The sequence below is a fragment of the Camelus ferus genome, chromosome 22 (genome assembly GCF_009834535.1).
Source record: "Camelus ferus isolate YT-003-E chromosome 22, BCGSAC_Cfer_1.0, whole genome shotgun sequence".
Classification (NCBI taxonomy): Eukaryota; Metazoa; Chordata; class Mammalia; order Artiodactyla; family Camelidae; genus Camelus; species Camelus ferus.
This window is the reverse complement of record NC_045717.1, coordinates 24,116,492-24,140,067: the sequence shown is the minus strand read 5'-3', so window position 1 is coordinate 24,140,067 and position 23,576 is coordinate 24,116,492. Positions and strand designations below refer to the sequence as shown.

The 23,576-nt window shown below is 48.0% G+C and overlaps 1 protein-coding gene across 1 annotated transcript; it reads right to left on the bottom strand.

Moving 5' to 3' along the window:
* Positions 1-11,802: 11,802 nt before the first annotated feature.
* On the bottom strand, positions 11,803-21,637 carry ARRDC5 (arrestin domain containing 5). The gene is made up of 3 exons (XM_006187940.2): positions 21,377-21,637; positions 19,943-20,148; positions 11,803-12,372 (listed from the first exon to the last, which is right to left on the bottom strand). The coding sequence occupies exons 1-3, from the start codon at positions 21,627-21,629 to the stop codon at positions 11,845-11,847; spliced, it is 987 nt and encodes a 328-aa protein (XP_006188002.1). The 5' UTR covers positions 21,630-21,637; the 3' UTR covers positions 11,803-11,844.
* Positions 21,638-23,576: the final 1,939 nt, after the last annotated feature.

Here is a 23,576-nt window from a genome sequence, read left to right as displayed (position 1 = left end):
AGCATCCCCTGTTATATGTGAGCCAGGCCAGACCTGGCCATGAGGACCCAGCGATTCACTGGATATTCAGTCATTCGACAAACAATTATTAAGCACCTGCTGCGTTCCAGGCTGCTGCTTGGCAGCCATGGGGACCCAGTCTCGACCTCTGCCTTTGTGGCTTTCATAGTGCACTGGGGAGACCCGCATGGGACCAGCAGGACCTCACGAAGACCTTCACAGGCCTGGGAAACCCGTGCTATTGCAGGCGCCTCCTTCCTTGAAAAAATATTACAGGTGATCTTTTATGACTGTGTTGGTATTATTTTACTCATTTTTTTCTTCTGCTTTTAAGATAAATTCAAATGAACCCATTTGGTGTGTTCCTAAAAGTGTTGTGGGCCCTGGGTCTCCTGTGTCTGATGGCACATTGGCTCTGAGGACCTGGTGAATGAAATGGAGGTGGTCAGGGCTGTGAGGGGGGTGCACAGGCATGGTGGAGCCCAGAGGAGTCGCTGGACTTAGATTTGGGGGTTGGTCCTGGAAGGCTTCTAGGAGGAGGTGAAGTCTAATCTGAGGCCTGGGAGATGAGTAGGGTTCAGGCCGGTAAAGGTACTTGAGAGCTGTTCCAGGCAAAGGGAACAGAGAGGGTGAAGGTGCAGAGTGAGGCTGGAGGGTGGGGAGTGTCAGGGAGGAGAGATGGAGCTAGGCAGATTGGCAAGGGCCTGGCTGACCAGTCCTGGGGGCACTGGGGAGCCACAGAAAGTTCTGGAGTGGGGTTAGCTGGGGTCTGTTAGAACATTCCAAAGATCTCTTGGGCCACTCTTTGGATAAAGAAAACCTGGGAGAGGAAAACGAGCCCACCTGCTTCAGTCTTGGAAGGTGGAAGGGGATGGTGCAGGAGGACATTGCAGGCACAGTGATGTTTATTCATTCAGGAATTATTTATTAAATGCCTCTTGTGTGCCCTGCTCAGGATAGAGCAGTGAGCCAGAAAATCCCTGCCCTTGTGGAGCTGATATCCTAGTGGGAGAGACAGACCACACACCACACTCACCACATAGTGTATTAGAAGGTGTTGTGAGTTGTAGAGAAAAAGACAGCAGGAAAGTAGGTTGGGGAGTTGGAGTGGTTTGTAATTTTGTTTTAACAATATAACATTTTTTACTGATTTATAATCATTTTACAATGTTGTGTCAAATTCCAGTGTACAGCACAATTTTTCAGTTATACAAGAACATATATATATTCATTGTCACATTTTTTTCTCTGTGAGCTACCATAAGATCTTATGTATATTTCCCTGTGCTATACAGTATAATCTTGTTTATCTATTCTACGGTTTGTAATTTTAAATAAGGTAGACCAGGGAGACCTCCCTGAGGAGGTGACAGTTGAGCTGAGACCTGGAGGAAGGAAGGCTGTTGGACTGTGTGGCTATTGGGAGGAGGTGTGCTCCAGGCAGCAGCAACAGCACATGCAAAGGCCCTGGGGCAGACCCTGTCTGGCCTGTTGGAGGAATAGTAAGGAGCCTGTGTGTCTGGAATAGACTGAGCAAAGGAGAGAAAGGGAGGAGGTGAGGGCAGGGAGGGAGGGGGCAGGTTGTGCAGGACCTTGTGGGCCTCAGGGAGGATTTGGGCTTTTACCCAGAGGGAAGTGGGAGCCCTGGAGGGCTGTGGGCAGAGGAGGGCTGGACTGACTCAGGTTGTAGTGATGAGCTGTATCTGAGAAACTGAGAGAACAGGAAGCTTTTGGGAAACCCCGGCTCATTTGAGAAGGAGGTGGGCAGGAGCTTGTAGTTGGGATTGGTTGGAGTCCTGCTGGGGAATGGGCTTCTAATATCAAGCAGAGATTTTTGGGCCTTTATTGTGAGAGCGGTGGGGAGCAGTGGGGATTCAGAACAGGGGATGGGCCTTGTTCAGGTCTCTGGGGACGGGGGGGGGGGGGGGGGGGGTGGAGCCTTGGAGATTCAGGGAAGGGTGGAGGGATGTGGGTGGCAGGCAGGAGCTCATGGCCCCTGTCTGCTGGGAGCCGTGGGCAGATGGGAGGGAGAGTGGACTGGCTGAGGTGGAAGGTGAGGCTGACATGGGTCTCTGGCTGAGAGTCCAATCAGGGGTGGACAGTGGGGCCATTCCTAAGGCTGGGACCAGCAGAAGAGCAAATCTGGGGAGTGGGGGACGTTGGAAAGCAGTTTTGCTTCTCCCAAAGCCCCTGGCCTAGGTTTGCAGATATAGCAACTAAAAATATAGGCCACCCAGTTAAATGTGAATTTCAGATACACAGTGAATATTTTTTGGCATAAGTATGTCCCAAATATTGCAAGGGATATACTTACGCTGAGAAATTACTCATTTCCCTACGCATCTTGCATATTTTCTGGCAACCCTGCCCCAGCCAGGACATGCCTGCCCACGTCTTCCCCGCCATCTCAGCTCCAGCCAATGCGTGGACAGCCTGACCAACTGCGGACTGATGGCCAGAAGGCAGGGTTTTGTCTCCTTGGCGTGCTCGCTGCGGGAAGCGGGGGTCTTTTAACATACAGGCCCTGGCCCATCCCCGCCCCCCCAGCCCTGGTGGCGCCAGCTGCCCGCTGCCCCCTGCGCAGCTTGGGGGAGGGGAGCTGCTCCCAGCCCCACTGGCCCCTTGTGCTGGCCCTCCCGGCCCAGGCGGGTCCCACTGGGCACCCCCAGTCCCGGAAAGCAGAGCCAGGGGTCCAGGCAGTGGGACGGCCTCCACATGGCCTTTGTCCCCGTCCATCCTGGTGGCCCATCCTGCTGTGAGTCAGACATCAGAGGCCCCTCGGCCTTTCTGTGAAGTTTTGCAGGCAGAGCGGGCAGACTTCCTTGTCAGAATGTACCGGAAGGACAGAGGCCTGGGGGCAGCTGACCAGGAACCAGATCCCTTGGGGCTGCGGCCACCACCCACCCCCGCCACCCCCACACTGAGTGGCCGTGTGTGGGGTGGCCAGGCCCGGAGACTCTGGCCCAGCCCTCAGAGTGCCAGCTGCCAGGCTGTGCCAGTCACGCCGGCGGGGAAGGAACACACAGTCCTTGGCTCTCCCAGCTACCCCTTTGTTCCCAGGCGGAGGTTGGGGGCTGTTGTCCTAGTAACCAGCCCCTCTTCCCCCTCAAACGGTCCCTTGAGGTGACGAGTGGAGGCACCTGGGGTCTGGGGATTCTGGCCAGAGTGGGTCCCCTGTCACCCAGGGTGGCAGAGAAGTCCCCTCCCCCCGGGCCAGCCCTGCCTGCTCAGAGCGACTATGTCTGACCTTGGGAGAGGCCAGGTCACCCTCTTGGGATTGGAATGCCGGAGGTGGCAGCAGCAGGGGGGGCGTTCCCTGCAGGGCAGGCGCCGCCGTGGTGGCAGCTGCTGGCCCCCGCCTGTCCCCCAGGTTGGAGGCTGCAGCTGGCGCTGGTTGCTCTGGTTCCGGGCGCATGTTATTTTGGGGGTGGGGGCAAAGGAGCATGAGAGGCGCCTCCACCCGGGGCAGGAAGTGGGGCGGCCCCAGCTGCGTTCTCCCGTTGGCCCACCTGGCCCAGCGGGCACCGGACGCCACCGCACAGGAAGTGTTCCCAACGCCCGCCTGTGTGGTCCCCGAATCTGAGGCCTGGAGGGGAGGTAGCCAGCAGGGAGGGTGCAGGGGCCCTTTGTTGCGGACCAGAATCTTCTAGAAGATGCCAGCTGGGGTAACAATGGTGCCTCTGCCATGAGCGCTTACTTTGGTGGATGTTTATAGACATTGGTTCCTTGAAACCAGTCTTCTGGAGGGAGGGGCTCTGGTTGAATCCGAGTTCTACAGATGAGGAAACTGAGGCTCAGAAATGGAAATGACCTCCCCCCACAGCTCATAAACTGCACAGCTGGGAATCATTAGCATTTACCATCAGATATACTAACGCAACGTAGGCCTCCAACCCTATAATGTGGACAGCAAGGGGGGTCCCACTCAGGGAGACCCTGGGGGTGTCTGGAGGCCTCTTTAGTTGTCTCATTGGGGAGCTCCTGGCGTCCAGTGGGTGGGGGCCAGGGATGCTCCTCCACGCCCCACAGGGCCCAGGATGGCCCCCTGCTGAGAACAGCCCAGTCCCAAAGGTAGAGCCTTGTGGAGGTGAAAAATAATAATAATTATTATTAAATATAATGTCCTTTTTAAAGATGAGGAAGCTAAGGCTCAGCGAGCCTGTGCTTTGGACTCCTGGGCCTTCCCAGGTACCCATTCCCCTTGGCTGCTTCCTGAGCATCCTGTCACGTTTTGCAGTAAGGGAAACTGAGGCCCAGAAAGGCAGTATAAATGAAGACTCAAACCCACAGCCCCAGCTCCTTTTCTCAGATCAAGCCTGCAGTGGCTATGTGGGCTCAGACCTCCAGGGTCCCCATCCCAGCTCGGCCACTCACTGACCCCAAGGGACCCTGGCTGATGCTGTCAGCCCCTCAGCTCTGTGTCTCTGAGATGGGTTCCTTCCTTCTTGGATGAAGCAGTAATAGTAACCACTGTGGTTCATGGAGAGGCAGTATGCACAGGGGCTAGGGGGTCCAATTCTGACTGTGAGCACTCGGCAAATCACTGCTCTTCTCTGAGCCTTAGTTATCTCATCTACAAAATGGGGTGATGATCAGTGTCTCTAACTCACAGATGATGGAGAGGATTAAGTGATGTAATACACAGCACGGTATGGGGCATGGTAGGGGTTGGATGTTTTAAAATTTTGTAATTGTGGTAAAATACACATAACAGAAAATTTACCATTTAAAGCATTCTTAAGTGCACAGCTCAGTGGCGTTAAGCACACTCACACTGTCGTGCGACCCTCCCCACCTCCATCTCCAGAACTCTCTCATCTTCCCAAACTGAAACTCTGTCCCCATGAAACACTCACTCACTCCCCTCCCCCAGCTTCTGGCCCCCACCATCTATTTTCTGTCTCTATAGATTTGGCCCCTCTAGGGACCTCCTGTGAATAGAATCACACAATATTTGTCTTTTTCTGTCTGGCTTATTTCACTGAGCATCATGTCCTCAAGGTTCATCCACGTTGGAACGAGTGTCAGAATGTCTTTCCTCTTTAAGGGTGAATAATATTCCATTGTATGGATGGACCACATTTGTGTATTCAGCATCTGTTTATGGACACTCAGGTTGCTGAACCAAGCTGGTGGTAAGGGAAAGGGTAACAGTCTAGAAGGATTTTGAAGGTGGATCCAATAGAATTTGCCAAGGGATTGGTTGGGGAATGTGATTTTTTAAAAAATACATTCACAATTTTGACACTTGTTTAGGAAAAAAAGGTGGAAACGAATTCTCTTCCCTGTGAGTATGGGCTGAATTTAGTGACTTGTTTCTCACAAACAAAATATGGCAGAAGTGATTATGTCAAATGCCTATGACACTTCTGAGACTAGGTCATAAAAGGCACCATAGTTTCCTTGCTCATTCTCGTGTCACTTGCCCCAGGGGTAGCCAGGTTGTGAGGACACCCAAGAAGCCCACGTAGCAAGGAACTGAGGCCTCCTGCCAATAGCCACGTGAGGGAGTCTTAGAAGCAGCTTCTCCAGCCCTAGCTGAACCTGTGATCACAACTGCATTTTGAGCTCTCTCTCTGGCTGCTATGTGGAGAATGGACTGTAGGGGGCAGGGGTAAGAGTGAAACCAGAGCCACCTGGGAGGTGGCTACCTCAATAGTCCAGGCAAGCATTGATGGTGGCAGGGGACATGGAGAGAGGTGGGTAGACGGGTTTAATAAGTAGAAAGTAAGACAAATAGAACTTGGGAGAATAAAAGGTCAGTGATGAAAGATATGTATATGTGTACACACACACACACACACATATTAACCACAGAATTAGCAAATTTGAAAAAAAAGAAGTCAGTGATGACCCTCAAGTGGGATCTTCACTGAAACAGGGAGCTGAGGGAGCAGCAGGCAGATGCAGGGATGGGGGAAGATGAGATGGCAGGTGTAGCTGGGGCCACATCAGGTCCATATCCTTACAGTGTCCAAGGGCCTCCAAAAATGTGGCTACTTGTATGATTAGAGTACCCTAGAGGCTCTCAACTGGGGGTGACTCTGCCCACTCAGAGGACACTTGACAATGTCTGGAGAAATTTTTTGTTGTCACCACTAGGGGAGGAGGTGCCAGTGGCATCTAGCGGGTAAAAGCTGGAGAGGCTGCTCAAGATCCTACAAAGCACAGGACCGTCTGCCATAAAAAGAATTATCTGATCCCAGGCGTCAATGGTACGGAGTGGAGAAATCCTAGTGTTAACCAATGGCTGGAATAAGAAATTCCCAACTTTAGTGGAGGTCATTCATTCAGTAAAGTTATCTTTTTTGGGTATGCAATAATCAAGTACAGATCAAGTTTCCTGAGCAGCTCTCCTCCAAACAGTCCTCCCCAAGGAGCTGGAAAAGGGGGAAAGAATGAAGAAGGGTCTCAAGGGAAATTTTTAAAGGATCAGACTGGAAGTGACTTATATCACTTCCTCTTGCACCCCATTGGCCAGATCAGTCACATGACCTCACCTAAGTGCAAGGGGTGCTGGGAAATGTAGTCCAGCCATGTGCCCAGGAGGAAAGAATGTTGGATGGAAAAGGAGCAATCTGTGCCATGGTATTATTACGATTGTCCTCATTATTTCTGTTATTATTCAGACCTAGCAGCTTCCTGAACATATCTCTACTCTTGTGTTCTCTCTCAACTCTATTCCATCCACAGGGTCAGTAGAGTGATTTTTTCAAATCTGTTTTCTCCAATCCTAACTCTCTGGTCCATCTCCAAAGAAAAGCACTCCAGACATTCCCACCTAAGCCACAGGATCAAGCCCAATGCCATTGGACTAGCGTTTCCAGAGTTCAAAATGTTGAGCAAGGAGTGAAATCTATAGAAATGAACTTTGAAGGTCATCCACGTTTCAGGACCTGGTAGAGGAGGGTGAGAAGAAGAGGCATGGGTCCTATGGCTTTGAAGAAGGCAGAAACCCTAAATACAAAGTCCGAGAAGGTGGGAGAAGAGTGAAAAGAGCGTGGCATCAGGGAAATCAAGGGAAGAGGATGTTTGAGTAAAGAGGAAATGATCAGCTATAAGGAATGCTGGAGAAAGGTTAGACAGACAGGACGGGTGAAGGAGTGGAGCACAGAAAGGCCCTCTTTGCAGAACTATGCAGGTGGCAAATATAGGAGTCTATAGGATTAGAAAAATCACAGTTTTGCAACCACCCTCTAGTGTAGTAACTGATTCAAGCAAGGGGGGTACGGAAACCACTGCGTGAAAGGTTCTGAGATAAGTTGGTCACATAATCTTGGAATATCTTTCCCACAGATTGCTTGGCAATTACAACAGGAAAAATTCCCTTGTAATGGGGAAAGCTGGTCAATATGACTGGAACCAAGTGGTCCAAGGTTCATATCACCACCAGTATGGTGACAGATCGACATCATGACAGATGACATGGTGCCTCCTGGTACCACACAGGGAGGGGGACTCAGTATCACCTGTGAAATCTCACTGCCCAAAAGGCACAACTTGAATCTCATTGTGAGGAAACATCAGATTGTGGGAGATTCTGCAAAACAACTGGCCCCTGAGAAGTGACTCTTGCAAAACACACAAAAAAAGCCAAGGGACCTACTTGATGAAAAAGAAGACCTGAGATGTGACAAGAAAATTCCATGTGTGTTTCCCGTTGAATGCCACATTTGTCAGCCACCTCCCTGCCCCCAAACCTCCCAACTATAAAAGATACAATGGATGAGAGTATAAAATGATGCAGCCACTGTAGATAACAGTATAGCAAGTTCTCATAAATTAGACATAGAATTGCCATATGATCCAGCAAATCCATTTCCACATGTATACACAGAAGAATTGAAAGCAGGGTCTCAAAAAGATATGTATGTGTGCACCGTGTCCACAGCATTTTTCACCATAGCCAAAAGATGGAAACGGGTGTCCACCGATGAATAAATGGATAAACAAAATGTGATATAAACATACAATGGAATATTATTCAGCCTTTAAAAAAATAAAATCTGACATGTGCTACAATGTGGAGAAACTTTGATGACATAAGTCGTCATGAACAGACAAATACTATCTGATTCCACTAATTTGAGGTCCCTAGTGTGGTCAATTCAGAGAGACAGAAAGTGGGTGCCAGGAGCCAGGGGTGAGGGGAACAGGGGTTTACTGTCTAATGGGGACAGAGTTTCAGTTTGTGAAGCTGGGAAATTCTGAATGATGGGGATGGCTGGACAACAATGAACATACTTAATGCCGTGGAACTGTACACTTAAAGTGATAATGGTGGTAAAGTTTATGTTGTGTGTGTTTTACAATAAAAAAGATATATTGGGACAGTGGGGAAATCAGAATATGGAGTGTATATAAGTGAGATGATGGAATTGCATCTATGTCAGAGCCCTGAGAGAGACGGTGTTACTATGGTTACCTAGATGCTTCTACTTCTCAGGGTACAGGGTAAAGTGCAAAGTGTAGGGACCAAGCATGATGATGCTACAGTTTGGGAGAAAGAAATAGAAGAAAAGAGCAAATATAGCCACAATCAACAGTTGGAGGCTGGAGGTGGACGATCATCTGTTGTATCGTTCCTTCAACTCTTTTCTATAGGAACTGGATTTTTTTCCAAGTGAAAATTCTGAGACAGTCAAAGGAAGATAACCCCTGATGACCACTGGTGACGTGGAGGTGACGGGGACCTGATTGGTGAGCTGTTGGCATTTGAGAAGCCCACGGAAGGGAAACAAATACTAAAACTTATCATTGGCATCTGGCCCCTGCTTGCTGTGTGCCAGATGTTCTCCTGAAAGTGGTGCATGTACTAGCCCTTTTAATCTTTTACAAACTCGAGGCGAACACCATTGTTCTCTCCATTTTACAGATGGGAGAACTGAGGCCTAGAGAGGAGAAAACCCTTGTCTCAAACCAGAAGGAAGTGGGCCGAGTTGGGAGCAAATCCAAGGCCTCGCTCTGGTTCAAAGGCGCCCCTTCCTCCAGCCTGATGACACCTCAGCTATGGGGTCAGTCACCAGCTGGTTTTTGGTGCACTTCTCACTTCTCACACTTTTTTTTCAGTACTGCACTAACACATTTTTTAATGGAGGTACTGGGGAGGTACCCCCTGTTTTAAAATTTATTTATTTATTTTTTAACTTCTGGCATTCTTGAAATGCTTTATCCCACCATCCAAGAGCAGTGGCATCCTGAACAGTGCTGTCATATAGTATATAACAATCACTTGTTATATATTGAACAACCACTTGGGGATGGGGGGGTGCTGGGGTCCTGAGGAGGACTCCATTGTGGTACCCCCAACTTAATTTTCCCCCAGCACATGGAACAGAGCTGGACAAAGACCTTTTGCAGTGCAAGTGGTCAGAACCAGATGGAGGAAGGGACTCGGTCTGGGGAGGACAAGAGGTATGCCTGGAAGGCTTCCTGGGGGAGGTGGCATTTGCTCTGCAGCTTTGAAGATCATAGCCCTTCTGGACCTAGTTCTGGGGATGTGGGGATGGCCCAGACCTGGCCTCCAGAGCCTCAAGGATGCTCTGGCTAAGGCTAAGGACAGAGTTTTCTGGAAGAGGGGCAGCCGAAGGACACCGCCCCAGGGTTGGATCCTTTTGTCCACTCCAAAGGGAAGATCACATACTCAAACCAGCAGGGGTATATCCCCACCCTGGCCTAGCAACCACCCCCTCCAGGGAGCCAGGACCTCCACCCAAGCTATTTTGGAGATGCCCTAAAAACGTGGCTGAAGGTGAGAGATCGCTCCCATAAAAAATTTTTTTTCAAGAGAGAATCAGAAAATAAGTAAATCTGTGCATTTTACCTGCACTCCCTCCCCTCCAAAAGGTTTGATCTAAAACAGCATCTCCAAATGTTCTGGGAAGCCTTGGGTCTACCATTCAAGTGTATATGCCTCCTGCCTGCATGGCTGATGGAGGGCCCGCGGCAGGGGTGAGGCAGGTGTGGGTATTTTGTGGCCTGCGGTGCCTGGAGAAATATTTCAGAGTCATTAGCCCGGAAGCAGCATTTCTGGCCCATTCCTTCATTCCTGACTACATAGGACCTAGTGGGCCTCAGCGAGTGCAGGGGGCACCCGATAGAGGTTTTAAAAGTTTAAGTCAATGGGTGTGGTGACCTGATTTATGTGGAGAGTCTTTTAGTTGCTTGGGGAATTGGATTGCCAGTTAAAAAATACAGGATGCTCAGTGAAATTGGAACATCAGATAACCAACGAATGATTTTTTTAAAAAGCAGAAGTATATCCCAAATATGGTGGGGGACCTCATCGACAGGTGACTGGATAAAGAAGCTATGGTATGTGTATATATATATATATATATATATATATATATATATATATACATATATACATATATATATGTATATACATACATATATATATGTATATACATACATATATATACACACACCATACACACACACACACACACACACACACACACAATGGAATACTACTCAGCCCTAAAAAAGAGTAAAATAATGCCATTTGCAGCAACATGGATGGACCTGGAGATTATCACTCTAAGTGAAGCCAGAAAGAAAGAACAATACCATAGGATATCACTTATATGTAGAATCTTTAAAAAAAGACATGAACTTATTTACAAATCAGAAACAGACTCACAAACATAGAAAACAAACTTATGGTTACCTGGGGGGGAAGGAGGTGGGAATGGATAAATTAGGAGTTCGAGATTTGCAGATACTACTACATATAAAACAGATAGACAAGTTTCTATTATATAGCACAGGGAACTATATTCAATACCTTGCAGTAATCTATAATGAAAAAGAATATGAAAAGGAATATACGTACGTATATGGATGACTGAAACATGATGCTGTGCACTAGAAATTGACACAACGTTGTAAATGACACATTGTAACTGACTGCACTTCAATTTAAAAAAGTGTATGGTGGGGGACTTATGCTAAAAAATAATCGTTCTTCTGAAATTCAAGTTTAACTGGGTGTCCTGGAGTTTTATTTGCAGAAAGGACAGGATGGGGAGGTAAGGTCAGGAACCCGGAGGCCCAGATGCAGGCAACTGCACTGGTCCAGGTGACTGTTGAGGAAGCTGGGAACAGGTAGAGGCAGAGGAGGGGAGAGAAATGGGAGGGTTCCGGGGAGATTTTGGAGAAAGAGCCCCTGTGACTTGCTGATGGGTCGGACATGTGCAGATGAGCCAGGAGGGAGGACCTGGGCTTTATCCTGCGTGAAGCAGGAGAGCCCCAGAGGGGCTGTGAGTGAAGGAGGCCTGTGACTTGACTTGGGTAAGATGCCCACAGACCCAGTCCGGGGACTCAACAACCACCCGTCCCCATAAATGGCCCCAGCCCGGGTCTCTCCTGCTCAGCACTGCTGACATTTGGAGCCAGGTCGTTCTCCATGGGGGGGGGGTGTCCTGGGCCCTGTGGGTGGAGCAGCAACCCTGGCCCCCACTCACTGGATGCCAGAAGCATCCCTGCTCCCCTTAGTCGGGCCAACCAATCCAACCAGACTTTGCTAGCATCCTCTGGAGGGCAGATCACTCCCAGCTGGGGATCCCTGGTTGAGGCACTGAGAGAGCTCACAAGGAGATGGGTCTGGGCTGCCAACTGGGGCAGGGTCCTGGAAGGCCTTGTCAGTTCCCTTTGTCCTCTCCTGGCATCTAGTACTCTTTCTTGGGATAGGACAAGTGGATGCCTGCAGGGCTGGAGCTTGGTGAGGTTCAGGCCACATGCCACCCATGCCCTGACTCATCTGAAAACCATCAGTGTCAGACCAAGGAAGGACCCGCCTTAGAGTCTGATAAAGCTTTTACTATTTAGACGTTTGGGCATTTAATTCTGACAATCTGAGCTCATGGGCAGCACTGCTCCCTCCATCAGCATGCAGCTGTCTGAGTCCACGGGGCTGCTGGTGATGACAATGGGCACCTTGGCCTTCACACTGGTCATGGACCAGGGCAGGTGCACAGTGCTGACCAGCTCGTAGTGGGTGTTCATGATTTCACTGTCCTGCGAGCCGCCGCTCACGGACAGCACCGGCGGGAGGTGGAAGGTGCTGATGATCTTGGTGGTGTTGAAGGGTGTGATCTGGGTGTTGGCCTCCTGCCGGAGCAGCTCACTGCTGTCCACCCGAGACCGTCGCTCCGCCTTGGGCGTGAAGCCCTCGTACTGCACGTGGGCGTAGAGGGCGAAGATGACCGTCTTGATGCACTTACTGGTCTGGTTGTTGATCTCCGTGGTGAAAATGACCCTCTCCCCCGGCCTGAAGGTGTTTTTTTCCATCTGGATTTGCAGGCAGATGGTGCCCTGGCTGCAGCAGTTGTAGGAGACCTTCTTCTCAGCCTCCACGAGCAGAGGATTCTATAAGTCGAGGGGGGAATAGACACTTGTGAGGCCACCTCCACCAGATCCGCTTGCCTGCCTGACAGTCCACCACTATCGCTTCTCCAAAACTTGAGGCTTTTCAGTCTCTCCTAGTAAAAGGCATGGAGATGGAATCCGGAGTCTTGGGGATTTTGCAGCCAAAAGTCATCTCCCAGCTTTGCCGTTTAATCAGAGGGCTTTAATCTAAGCCCATTGCCATTCCGAGTGTCAATTTCCTTCTCTGCAAAATAAGCCTAAGAAATCCACAAGACCCTGGCTTTATCTCCAACTCCATTATTCACTTGCTGTGTGACCTTGAACCAGTGGCTTGACTTCTCTGAGCTTTAGTTTTCTGGAAGACAGGGACTTGTCTCACAGCCTAAGCCCAAGACCTAGGGCTTACTCAAGTAGCTCAGATTTAAGAAGAAAATATTACGGGCTCTGAATCATGAAAAGGCAATAGTAGAGTTGAAATTAGGTAACGTATTTAAATAAAAGCCTCAAAATGCAGCCTTAAACACGTTTCTCCTGTATAGCACAGAGGACTACATTCAATATCTTGTAGTAACCTATAATGAAAAACAATATGAAAAGGAATATATGTATGTATAGGTATGACTGAAACATTATGCCATACACCAGAAATTGACACAACATTATAAACTGATTGTATTTCAATTAAAAAGAACCCCTCAAATTCCAAAAAACAAAATTGATTTGATGTGATGTGGGTGGGCTTACAATGACTGGCCCTCCGCTTTTACTTCCTGGGCCTTCTTCCAGAGGAACTTGATACTTTTACAGGTATGTGTGAGTGTGTGTGTGTCTGTGTGCACACGTGTGTGGGTGTGTATTCCTTTTAAGTGTACAAAAAGAGAATAGTGTAATAAATACTTCCAAACCCCCTTCCCACTCCACATTAGAGATGTCCAGGTGGTATCTTGAAATTGGCCATAATGAGGGTATTTACACCATGAAAATTGGCAAAGAGTACAAATCAGGGCTGCCCTGCACCAGAGCTGGTTGTTAACCCTTTACTAGCACACCATAGCCGTGTTCCTACTACCTGTTTGATCAGCATGTAGGACTTCTTCTAATTTGCTTAGATCTCGACTCACTTAAGAAATAGAACATCAGAGATCTAGCTGAAGCCCCCAGGGACCCCTCCCCACTGTCATTCCCTGCTCTTCCTTCTAGGAAGTAACCATTATCCTGAATTTGGGGGCTTATCCTATCTATGCATGAAAAAAACCTCTTAAATGCTATTAGGAAATACAGCACAGATACCAAAAACCCCATGGGGCAAATGTGTGACTTTGTGAATTACTATAATAACCATCCATGTCAAGAAGTAAACATCTGCTGGTTTTCCCCCAGAGTCTCTCAGTTGAGCTAAGCTCCCAACTCTGCCCTCAGACTGCAACTATCCTGAATTTTATAGTAATCACTTTCTCGGACCTCCACATTTGTTCTTTCACTACACACACGGAGGGACCGCAACAAGATATATTGTTTTAGTAAAAAGTGTGTAAAACGTAATGTAACAAGCTCACATGTGACTTCCAGCCACCGCGAGAAATTGAACATTATTACCAGTTCATCTGAAATCTGCAGGGTTCTGTGTGCTTCGCCTCTTTGCTCCCTGCCCCCTTCTCTGCACAGGTAGCCATCATCAGAATTTGACATTTGTCATTCTCAAGCAAATGTTCATATTGTTTAGGAGTATATCTACATTCGATCGAAATGCACAGTATTGTTTTACATATTTGAATGCTTTAAATAAATCAAGCCTTATATGTTTTCCAGCAACTTGCTTTTCTAGCTCAACATTCTGTGTTCAAAAGGCATTCACACTGGTGCCTGCAATCCTGATTCATTTGTTTTTACAATGGCACTGGTGTGTGTAGGAAAATACTTTATTTACCTGTCCCCCATCCATGATGGACATGTATATTGTTCCCATGTCTTTGATATCATAAAACAGCTAGAAGGAGCATCCGAGAGATGCTTTTTCTTGGGCTTCCATGCAAGGAAGAGTTGTTCTACCAAAGACACCGTTACAGATGGCCAATAGGCACATGAAAAAAGGCTCACCGTTGCTAATCGTCAGAGAAATGCAAATCAAAAACACAGTGAGACAGCACCTCACACCCATCAGAATGGCCATCATCAAAACGCCTACAAATAACAAATGTCGGCGAGGACGTGGAGAAAAGGGAACCCCTGTACGCTGGTGGTGGGAATGTAAACTGGTGCAGCCACTGTGGAAAACAGTATGGAGGGTCCTCAAAAAACTAAAGGTAGAACTACCATATGATCCAGCAATTTGACTGCTGGGTATATATATCCAAAGAAAACAAAAACACTAATTTGAAGATACATGCACTCCAATGTTCATAGCGGTATTATTTACAATAACCAAGATATGGAAGCAACCTAAGTGTCCATCAGCAGATGAATGGATAAAGAGTATGTGGTTTGTATGCACAGTGGAATATTACTCAGTCATAAAAAGAGTGAAATTCTGCCATTTGCAGCAATGTGGATGGACCTAGAGGGTATTATGCTCAGTAAAATAAATCAGGCAGAGGAAGACAAGTACTCTATATAAACACTTAAGTGTGGAATCTAAAAAATAAAACGAATGTATATAACAAAACAGAAACAGACTCAGATACAGAGAACAAACTAGCGGTTATGAGTGGTGAGAAGGAAGAGGGAAGAGGCAAGATAGGGGTAGGGATTGAGAGACACAAACTACTATGAATAAAGTAAATGAGTAACAAGGATAAATTATACAGTACAGGAAAATATAGCCATTATTTTGTAATAACTTTAAGTGGAGTATAATCTATAAAAATATTGAATCACTGTGTTATACACCTGAGGCTAATGTAATATTATAAATCAACTATACTACAATGATGGGGAGAAAAATTTGCTCCAGGACACGGGGTTGACAAATTTTTTTCTGTAAAGAGCCTGATAATAAATGTTTTACACTTTACAGGCCACATACAGTATTTGTCATATATTATTCTTTTTAAACCACAACTCAGAGTTAAAACATAGAGATTTTAACATTGTGGCAAAACCCAGAAATCTGTATGCCCCCTACATCTAGATCTATGAAAGAAAGAAGTTCCATGAAATAATGCTTATCCTTGCTATGTGTCTGCTGATAATTTCCATCTTACTCTATTCTACTCAGTTTATTTGTTTAAAAAATGTTGGTTGGACCCTCTGGACTTATTTTCCTGTTATTTCTAGCCTACTTCCTCCTATTCTATTCTATTCTATTCTATTCTATTCTATTCTATTCTATTCTTTTGTTTTATATAAAACAAAAATGTTGTAACCTACCAAACTAATTTTTCTTGGTAATTTCTATTTTATTTTACTCATTCAATACTGTTCAATACTGTTCTACACATCAGTTTTATAAAAACAAACTTTGTTGCAACCCACCAGATGTATATTTTCTAGCACATTCTATTCTATTCTTTCATTTAAAACATTAATTGCAACCCACCAAATGGACTTTTTCTAATTGTTTCTATTTAACTTATTTTATTCTCTGTTCAATTTTCTTATTTTATATTAAAAACAACATTAGCAACCCATAAAAATTGATTTTTTCTGACTTTTTAAATTTTGGTCTTGCCTCTTCTTCCATTTTGGAAAAATATGCTTTGCAACCTACTAAATGGATTTTGAACCCCACTAATGGGTCATGACCCAAGGTTTGAAAAACATTATTCCCGATCCAGTGCCTTTCCTCTGCAGACCTGGAGCCGACCCCTGACCCCTTCGACCTCACTCCTGCCCTCTGCCTCTGGCCCCTGCCTATCTTCAGCATCCCTACACTTCCCTTCCTCTGTGGAAGGCTAATTGCAGGCCACTTCATTCTAAACTCCTCCAGTCTTATTCGAAAATTCGCCGCATGCGTTAGGACCCTGCAGCCTCTAAGGGACTCGCTGCCCTAACTCAAGACCAAGCTCGTAGTTCCGTCCTGGTCCTGAAGGAGGTGCCAAGAGACATTTGTGGTGGTCTAGCAGAGACCCCACGCAGGCAGGGTGGCCAAAGGGCCCTGATCTCCAGGGATGTTGGGGTACAAACTTAACATCGATTTTCTGGATCTAGGAGTTTCTTGGGACCCCCTATATTCCCTTGGCATATTTGAAACTTTGAGGGGATACATTCAGTCAAGCAGTATTGACTTGCATCAGCGTGGTGCCAAGTTCAAGGCAAAATCCATGGCAGGGGAGACCAGCACAGCTCCTGCTCTGGTCAGGGAGATGGATACATTTGTAAATAGCACATTTCTGATAGACACAGTGGTGAAGCTGTGGCGAGGGAGTAACGGGAGTAACGGGAGGCGGGGTGGGGGACTCCCTGAGACTTGATAGTTAGAAAAGGTCTTTGGGACAAGTCCTCTACCCAGTGGTACTGCCTGTTAGAAGAGGCAATGGGTTATATCTTTCAAAATTATAAATGTGCAGAGGGAGAAGGGGGTGTGGAGAAGCTGGAACCCTCGTGCACGGCTGGTCGGAATGTAAAATGCGGCAGCGGTGGTGGAGAGGAGTCTAGCTCTTCCCCGAACTGTGAAGCCTAGAGTTACCGTCTGTCCCAGCAGTTCCACTCACAGTCATCTACCCCAGAGAAATGAACAGCTATGTCTACACAGAAACCTGGACAACGTACGTTTGTAGCACCACGATTCATAATAACCAAGACGTGGAAACTAACATCCATCAAGAGATGAATAGATACACAAAGCATGCTCCATCCCTGTACTGGAATACAACTCATGCTTCAAAAGGAACGAAGCCCTGACACTACAATGTGGATGAACCTTGAAAACATGATATTCGGTGGAATAAGCCAGACCCAAACGGCCACATGGTGTATGATTCCATTTATATGAAAAGTCCAGCCCAGACAAATCCATGGAGACAAAGAGTGGATGGATGAGGTGTAGCCAGGAACTAGGGGAGGGGACAGGGAGGTTTGCGGGTGACAGCTAAGGGCTTCAAGATTTCTTTGGTGGGGTATAAAAATGTTCTAAAACTGACTGTAGTGATGGCTGCACATCCCTGAGAACACACTAAAAACCACTGATCTGGCCATTTTAAACGGGTGAATTACAAGCTATGGGAAGTGCATCTCAGTAAAGATGTTTAAAAAAAAAGTAGAAAGGGGAAAGTTTTGCTCCTCCCCCGCTCTCCTACCAAGGGGCAGTGTCTTTGTCAGTTTCTCTGGTCCCTGGAAAGAGACGTTTGTTTGCTACACCTGCAAGGAAGTGCCTGCTTTTCTTGTTTTTACCACCAACGGCGCAGGCTAGACATACTGCTCTGAACTTGGCTTTATTCATTCAACCCGGTCACTTGGAGATGCGGAGCTGCTTCAGTCTGTCTCTGTCTCTGTCTCTGTCTGTCTCTGCTGTGTCTATAGAGTTTACCTCTGACTGTGTACTGCTACTTTAATTCCCTTAGCAACAGAATTTTAAGCTGTTTCCAATTTCTTGCCACTACAGAGAGTGCAGTGAGATGTCATTGCACACACATGTGAAAGGATAGCAGTAGGAGAATTTTCTAGAAGGGAAGTGGCTGGGGCATAGTGGATATTCATTTTAATTTAGCTAGATATGGCTAAACTGCCCTCCATGGGGGTTGTGGCAGGTCATCAGGCCATGAGCAATGCAGGTGACTGAAGATGTGGCTTCCGAACAAAGATCTGAAGGAAGAAGGGAAAGGCTAGGAAAGTCATACACAATGTTCTGGGCAGTGGGCACAACCTGTGCAAAGGCCCTGGGGCAGGTCCATGCCTGATGTGAGCAACAGTGAGGAGGCCTGTTTGGCTGGAACAGAGTGAGCAAGGGGGACAGAAGGGGGAGGTGAAGGCAGGGAGGGGACAGGGACAGGTCGTGCAGGGCCTTGTGGGTCACGAGGAGAACTTGGGCTTTTACCCCAAGGGAGGTGGGAACCCTGGAAGGCAGAGGAGGGTCATCGCCTGATTCCCTTCGGCTGCTTTGAGAAAGACAGGCTTTGGAGGTCAAGACTCTACCTCTACTTGGACCAGAGAATTACCCTCTTCCCTAGTCCACCAGCTCCTGTCCTCACCCTACCCCTAATAATCTGATTAAAACAGGACTGGGTAGTTGAAAAAATACTGTATTCTGATACTCTTAGAATGTATCTGTAATAACTCTCTTTGCTGCTATCATAGTGATTTGAGTTCTTCCCACTTATCGGGCATCTCCTGTGTGAAGACATTGTGCTGAGTGCTGTGCACTCTTCACAAGCACCCATGGAAGAAAGTGTTATTATTATTCCCATTGTACAGATGGAGACAGTTGAGGCTCTGGGAGGTGCTGTTAATTGCCCAAGGCCGTCGGCTAATGAAGTGTCTGGCCACAGAGATCTCAAGCCAGGTCTGGTCCCAACTCCTGCCCTGTGCCCCCTGTATTCTAGATTAGCTTTCAGGGGAAGGCTGGAGAAGGGACCTTGCCTGTTCAAGGTCACACAGGGAGCAGGTGGTCAAGCGGGCCTTGGGCTCAGGTCTGTTCACCTCAGGGCTGATTCACCCCTCTAAACATATCCCCTGGAACCTTGTTCCCTGAGCTCAGCTGGGTTAGAGAGGATCCTTGTTACACAGGTAAGACTACTGGAGGCGGCAGCAGCAGTGACAAGATTGGTGGAGCATAAATATTGTGGGGCCACCCCACCACTTGTGCCAGGCACTGGGCAAGGCCCTGGAACTGTGTCAAGTCTACTCTGCTCTTTCTGATACCTAGGCGGCAGGTACCACCTCTATGCCCATTTGACAGGTGAGGAAATAGAGGTACAGAGAGGCAACATCGCTAGCAGAAGGTCACACAGCAGGTGGATGGGGACGCTGGGATTTTAACATGGACCTGGAAAACTAAAATGCCAGCCCTCTCTGCCACCACTCTCTGGGTCCCTGGGGAGGTGAAGTGACTTTGGCCAACAGAACTCCACCCTCCCAGACTTCCGCCTCTGCACGTGGCCTCTAAAAGCCATCTAAAATTCTCTGCTCAAGTGACCCATGCCACTGGCCCTTCCTTCCCCCGGGACAGAGGCCACCTCCTTTCCTTTCTTTGTGGTAGGGTTCACCATTTCCATTATCAAAGTTCCCGGAGAGTCACCCAATGCCTAGGACTCTCAGCTCAGGAGGTCACAGCGGGGCCTCTGCTTGCTCTTGATTTACCATGGGCTCTAGGACATTTGAGGCCCTGGGCAGCATCCCTGGACCCTGCCCCTTCAATGCCACTGCTCTCCCTTCCCAGTTGTGACACCCACAAATGTCCCCAGACATCACCCAGTGTCCCCTGTGGGAATCACAGAATCACCCCAGTTGAGAGCCACTGGCTTTGCTCCTGCCCTAGTTTCTGATTCACCTTTCGTGAACTCACTGGGCAGGAGGAGCAGCTCACACCTTCCCTTCTTCTGGGTCGGGGCTTTCTCTGTCTCCTGCCCACCCGCCTCCCCCTGCCTCTGGGGAGCTTTGAGGACAAGCCCTCCCCCCACTCCTCCTGCATCACTACCTGCGGTAGGTTTTCTGCGTGGAAATCTGAAGTCCCTTGAACCAACAAGTACATTCGCTTCTTGGCTAGAATGTGCTCCCGGCCCATGCAGAAGGCCTGCACAAAGTAAAAGATGTGGCCGATTTTGCTGGCGAAGGTAGAAGGGAGCCTGGGAGGTAAGTTGAAATGGAAGTCAAAGGTGTGGCTGCCTGCACTTAACCAATTATCTGAAAGCAAAACACACCAATGCCATCAGAAGGTTCTAGAATCTTTTTTTCCCTCTCTGTCTATTGTCTTGAGGGTTATTCTGTATCTGGCCTGTCTGTCCCGGAGCTAGGCTGAGCTATGTGATCTTAGGGACCAATAAAGCCTAGGCCCATAAACATTAGGTCTCAGCTGGGCTGTAGAGGGCGGCCCTGGGTGGGTGATGCAGCTGGGATGGTGAAGGCATCAAACCATGAAGGCAGGACCTCCAGTTTCCCTGGACCACCAACCTGGACTTGCTCATCCCTGCTTGGGGCCAGGGAAACTGGAGGTCCTGCCTTCATGGTTTGTTCACACATTCATTCAACAAACACATCTTGGGGCCAGATTGTGTGCCAGAGGCTGTTTTAGGCAGTGTTTACAGCAGTGAGCAAGGCAGGCAAATCTCCCTGCCCTCTCAGAGGCTTGGCCTTCGGTGCACGGCATACAGTAGGTGCTTAGTATTTGTTTGAGGCTGATGCTTCTGAGGGGCAGTGATGCTTCTCTCGGAAATGGGGAAGGGTGGTATCTGATGCTGTAGGTGGTGTTGGGCGGGGGAGTGTTTTGGTTGAAAGAACTAACACTTATCATGCACTTACTATATACCCCCTCCTATTCTAAGCGCTCTACACGCCATTAGGTTGTTAAGTCTTCAAGACAATCTTAGGAGGCAGGCCTTTTTCCTATTCCCATTCTCCAGATGGGTTAACTGGGACACAGAGAGGTGGCTGAATTGCTGAGTATGAAGGCCCAGCTTAGGTATCTGCAAGGCTGGTACCTCTTGTATCACTCAGATGTGAGCTCAGAAGTCATCTCTTTGGAGAGACCTTCCCTGACTACCCTCTCAAAATTGAAAAAGTCTAAAATTAAACTTTGTTTAGCCAACCATTGGCCAAGTATTCTGCTTGACTGTAGACTACCTGGAGACACCCCCAAGAACACATTTTGGAAAGGACATCTCAGGCTCCCTGATGTCTGTCCAGCCCTGAAATCTGAATGTGGCAGAGTTGGGGTCTAGTTATTCTTTCCCTTGAAGATCTCTACTGGTCGTCCGCCTCCTATATCTTTCCATGTGACCACAGGAACCAATCCTCTGCCTGTTTCTGGTATCCCTAGAGGTTTGTTGGTTTGTTGATTGACTAATAGATGTGTTTACCTTCCCAGATCCTGGTTCTTATTATGGCTAGGGTTGGCTGCCAGCCTCGTCCTTACCCTCCACTGGAAACGTCTTTGTCTTGTGCACATAGTCGGCCTTGTTGTTGCAAATAACATCCCGGCTATAATCACGGGAGGCCCCAATTTCTTCATTCCACTCCACATAACCTCTTCCCACCAGCTCCACCTTCACTATGGGATGCACCAGGGTACTGTTCAGAGTTAGAACCACCTGCCCTTTTATGGTGGAGCCAGCCAGGTAGACCGCATCCTTGGGCAGCATTAATTCGATTGACTTCACCACAGACATGGGGGGTTGGGGTGGCAGAGAAACATCCTCCCCCCTCCCCCATGTCACTGAGATCCCCGGTTCCTTGGCCGCAGTGACATCACCTGTCTATGACATCATCCAGCCAGGGTTCTGGGAAGGGGTTCCCAATGGCCATGATGGGTGGCAAGGTTGTTGTTTGGGGGTGGGCAATAGCTTGGGCATTTTAAAATCCTCAAGGAGCCCAGAGGGGTTTTCTGCCCCATCAGTTGGCCCCCAATCATGGTGTGTACACCCCTCAGGGCTCATATATTGATGCCTGGTCTGTGATTGTGAATACAGTCATTTTCACTTTAATGGTTCTCTATTGATACCAGGCTGTGTTAGAAGGAAAATGGTAGCTACAGCCAGGATGTGAAATCTGCTGTGTCCTCAAGCTGTTCAGAGCACTGTGTGTCCCACTGAAACATAGACAGCATCGTGAAGCCCTATCTCCATGCCCCACTGACACGTGTCTTTATGCCTGTGTCTCCTCCATCAGATGGGAAATCCCTCTAGGGCAGGACTTTGTCTGCCAGATCTGGGGCCTGGTTCAGACAAGGGAGGCCTATCAATGTTTGTTGAATGACTTCATGACCTTCCAGTGTGAATCATTTTGCAAAAGGGAAATGGTTATTCCTGGTCCCCAATTTGCAAGTGGGCCAGTGCCTAGGTGGGAGGGACACTGAAGCAGAAGAGGCTCTACAAGTGTCTGTTCTCTAGACGCTGGTTGTTTCTTGATTTATTTGCTGTGATGTCTTTTGTAGACACCGACATCTTGTCTTCCCAACTGGTTGGTAAGTTTCTTTTGGAGATGCTTGGCCTAGTCTCTTGTTCATGTTTGTTAATGAACCCAACCAACCCTTCTGACTCTCTCAGAATGACTAGAGCAGTGGGGCCCTGCATCACCACTGCTCCAGGTCTTTCCTGCAGGGGAAACCAGACACCTCTTTCTGTGTCACTTAACCTCAGAGATCCAAGGAGCCTGGGCTGTGCCCTGCACAAAATGTCCATGAAGAAAACATGGTGTATTTCCTCTTTGGGCCAGGTTGGGTTTTTGCAACCACAGGGATAAACATAATATGCTTTCAACAGAAATGAGCCCGGTTCCTGGGGTAGGTGTCGTCAGTTTGGAAGATCTCATCTGCCTCTCAAGCTTGGGTAGGCCTGCTTGATACCTGCTGACACCTGCAGTGTGGTCTCATCATGGCTGATGGTTGAGCATCTAGAAATGCACTCAGTCGTGTTGACGGAGTCTGGCAGGTGGAGAAATTTAACAGTAGCCTCTGGACTTCAGATTGGAGTGTGTTAGTTTCCTATGGCTGCTATAACAAATTACCACAAATTCCATGCCTTAAAACAACACAAATTAACTTTCTTACAGTTCTGGAGGTCAGAAGTCTGAAAGGGGTTTTTAGGGGCTAAAATCAAGGTTCTGGCAGGACTGAGCTCTAGGGGTCTAGGAGAGACTCCCTTGTCTTTCCCAGCCTCTAGAGGCTTCCCCGCATTCCTCGCCTCTTGGACTCATCACTGTAACCTTCCACTGTCACTTTTCCCCTCACTGGACCCTCCCACCTCTCTCTTTCACTTATTAGGACCCTTGTGATGACATCAGGCCAGCCCAGATAATCTAGGTTAATCTCCCCATTTTACGATCTTGAATTTAATCCCATCTGCAAAGTCCCTTTTGCCATGGAAGGTACTACATTCACAGGCTCCAGGGATGATGGTGTGGACATCTTTGGGGGACCATTCATCTGTCTACCAACCAGGGGAAATCAAAGCAGAAGCACCAGTGCCAAGATAGAAGAAACTCTACATGTTGTTAGAGAACCCTTGTAAAAACATAAATTGGAGCTCACCACTTTTCTGCTCACAGCCCTCCCATGCTACCCATGGCTCTCAAAAGAAAGACCAAAGTCCCCCGGGTGGCCTGCGAGGTCTTATACG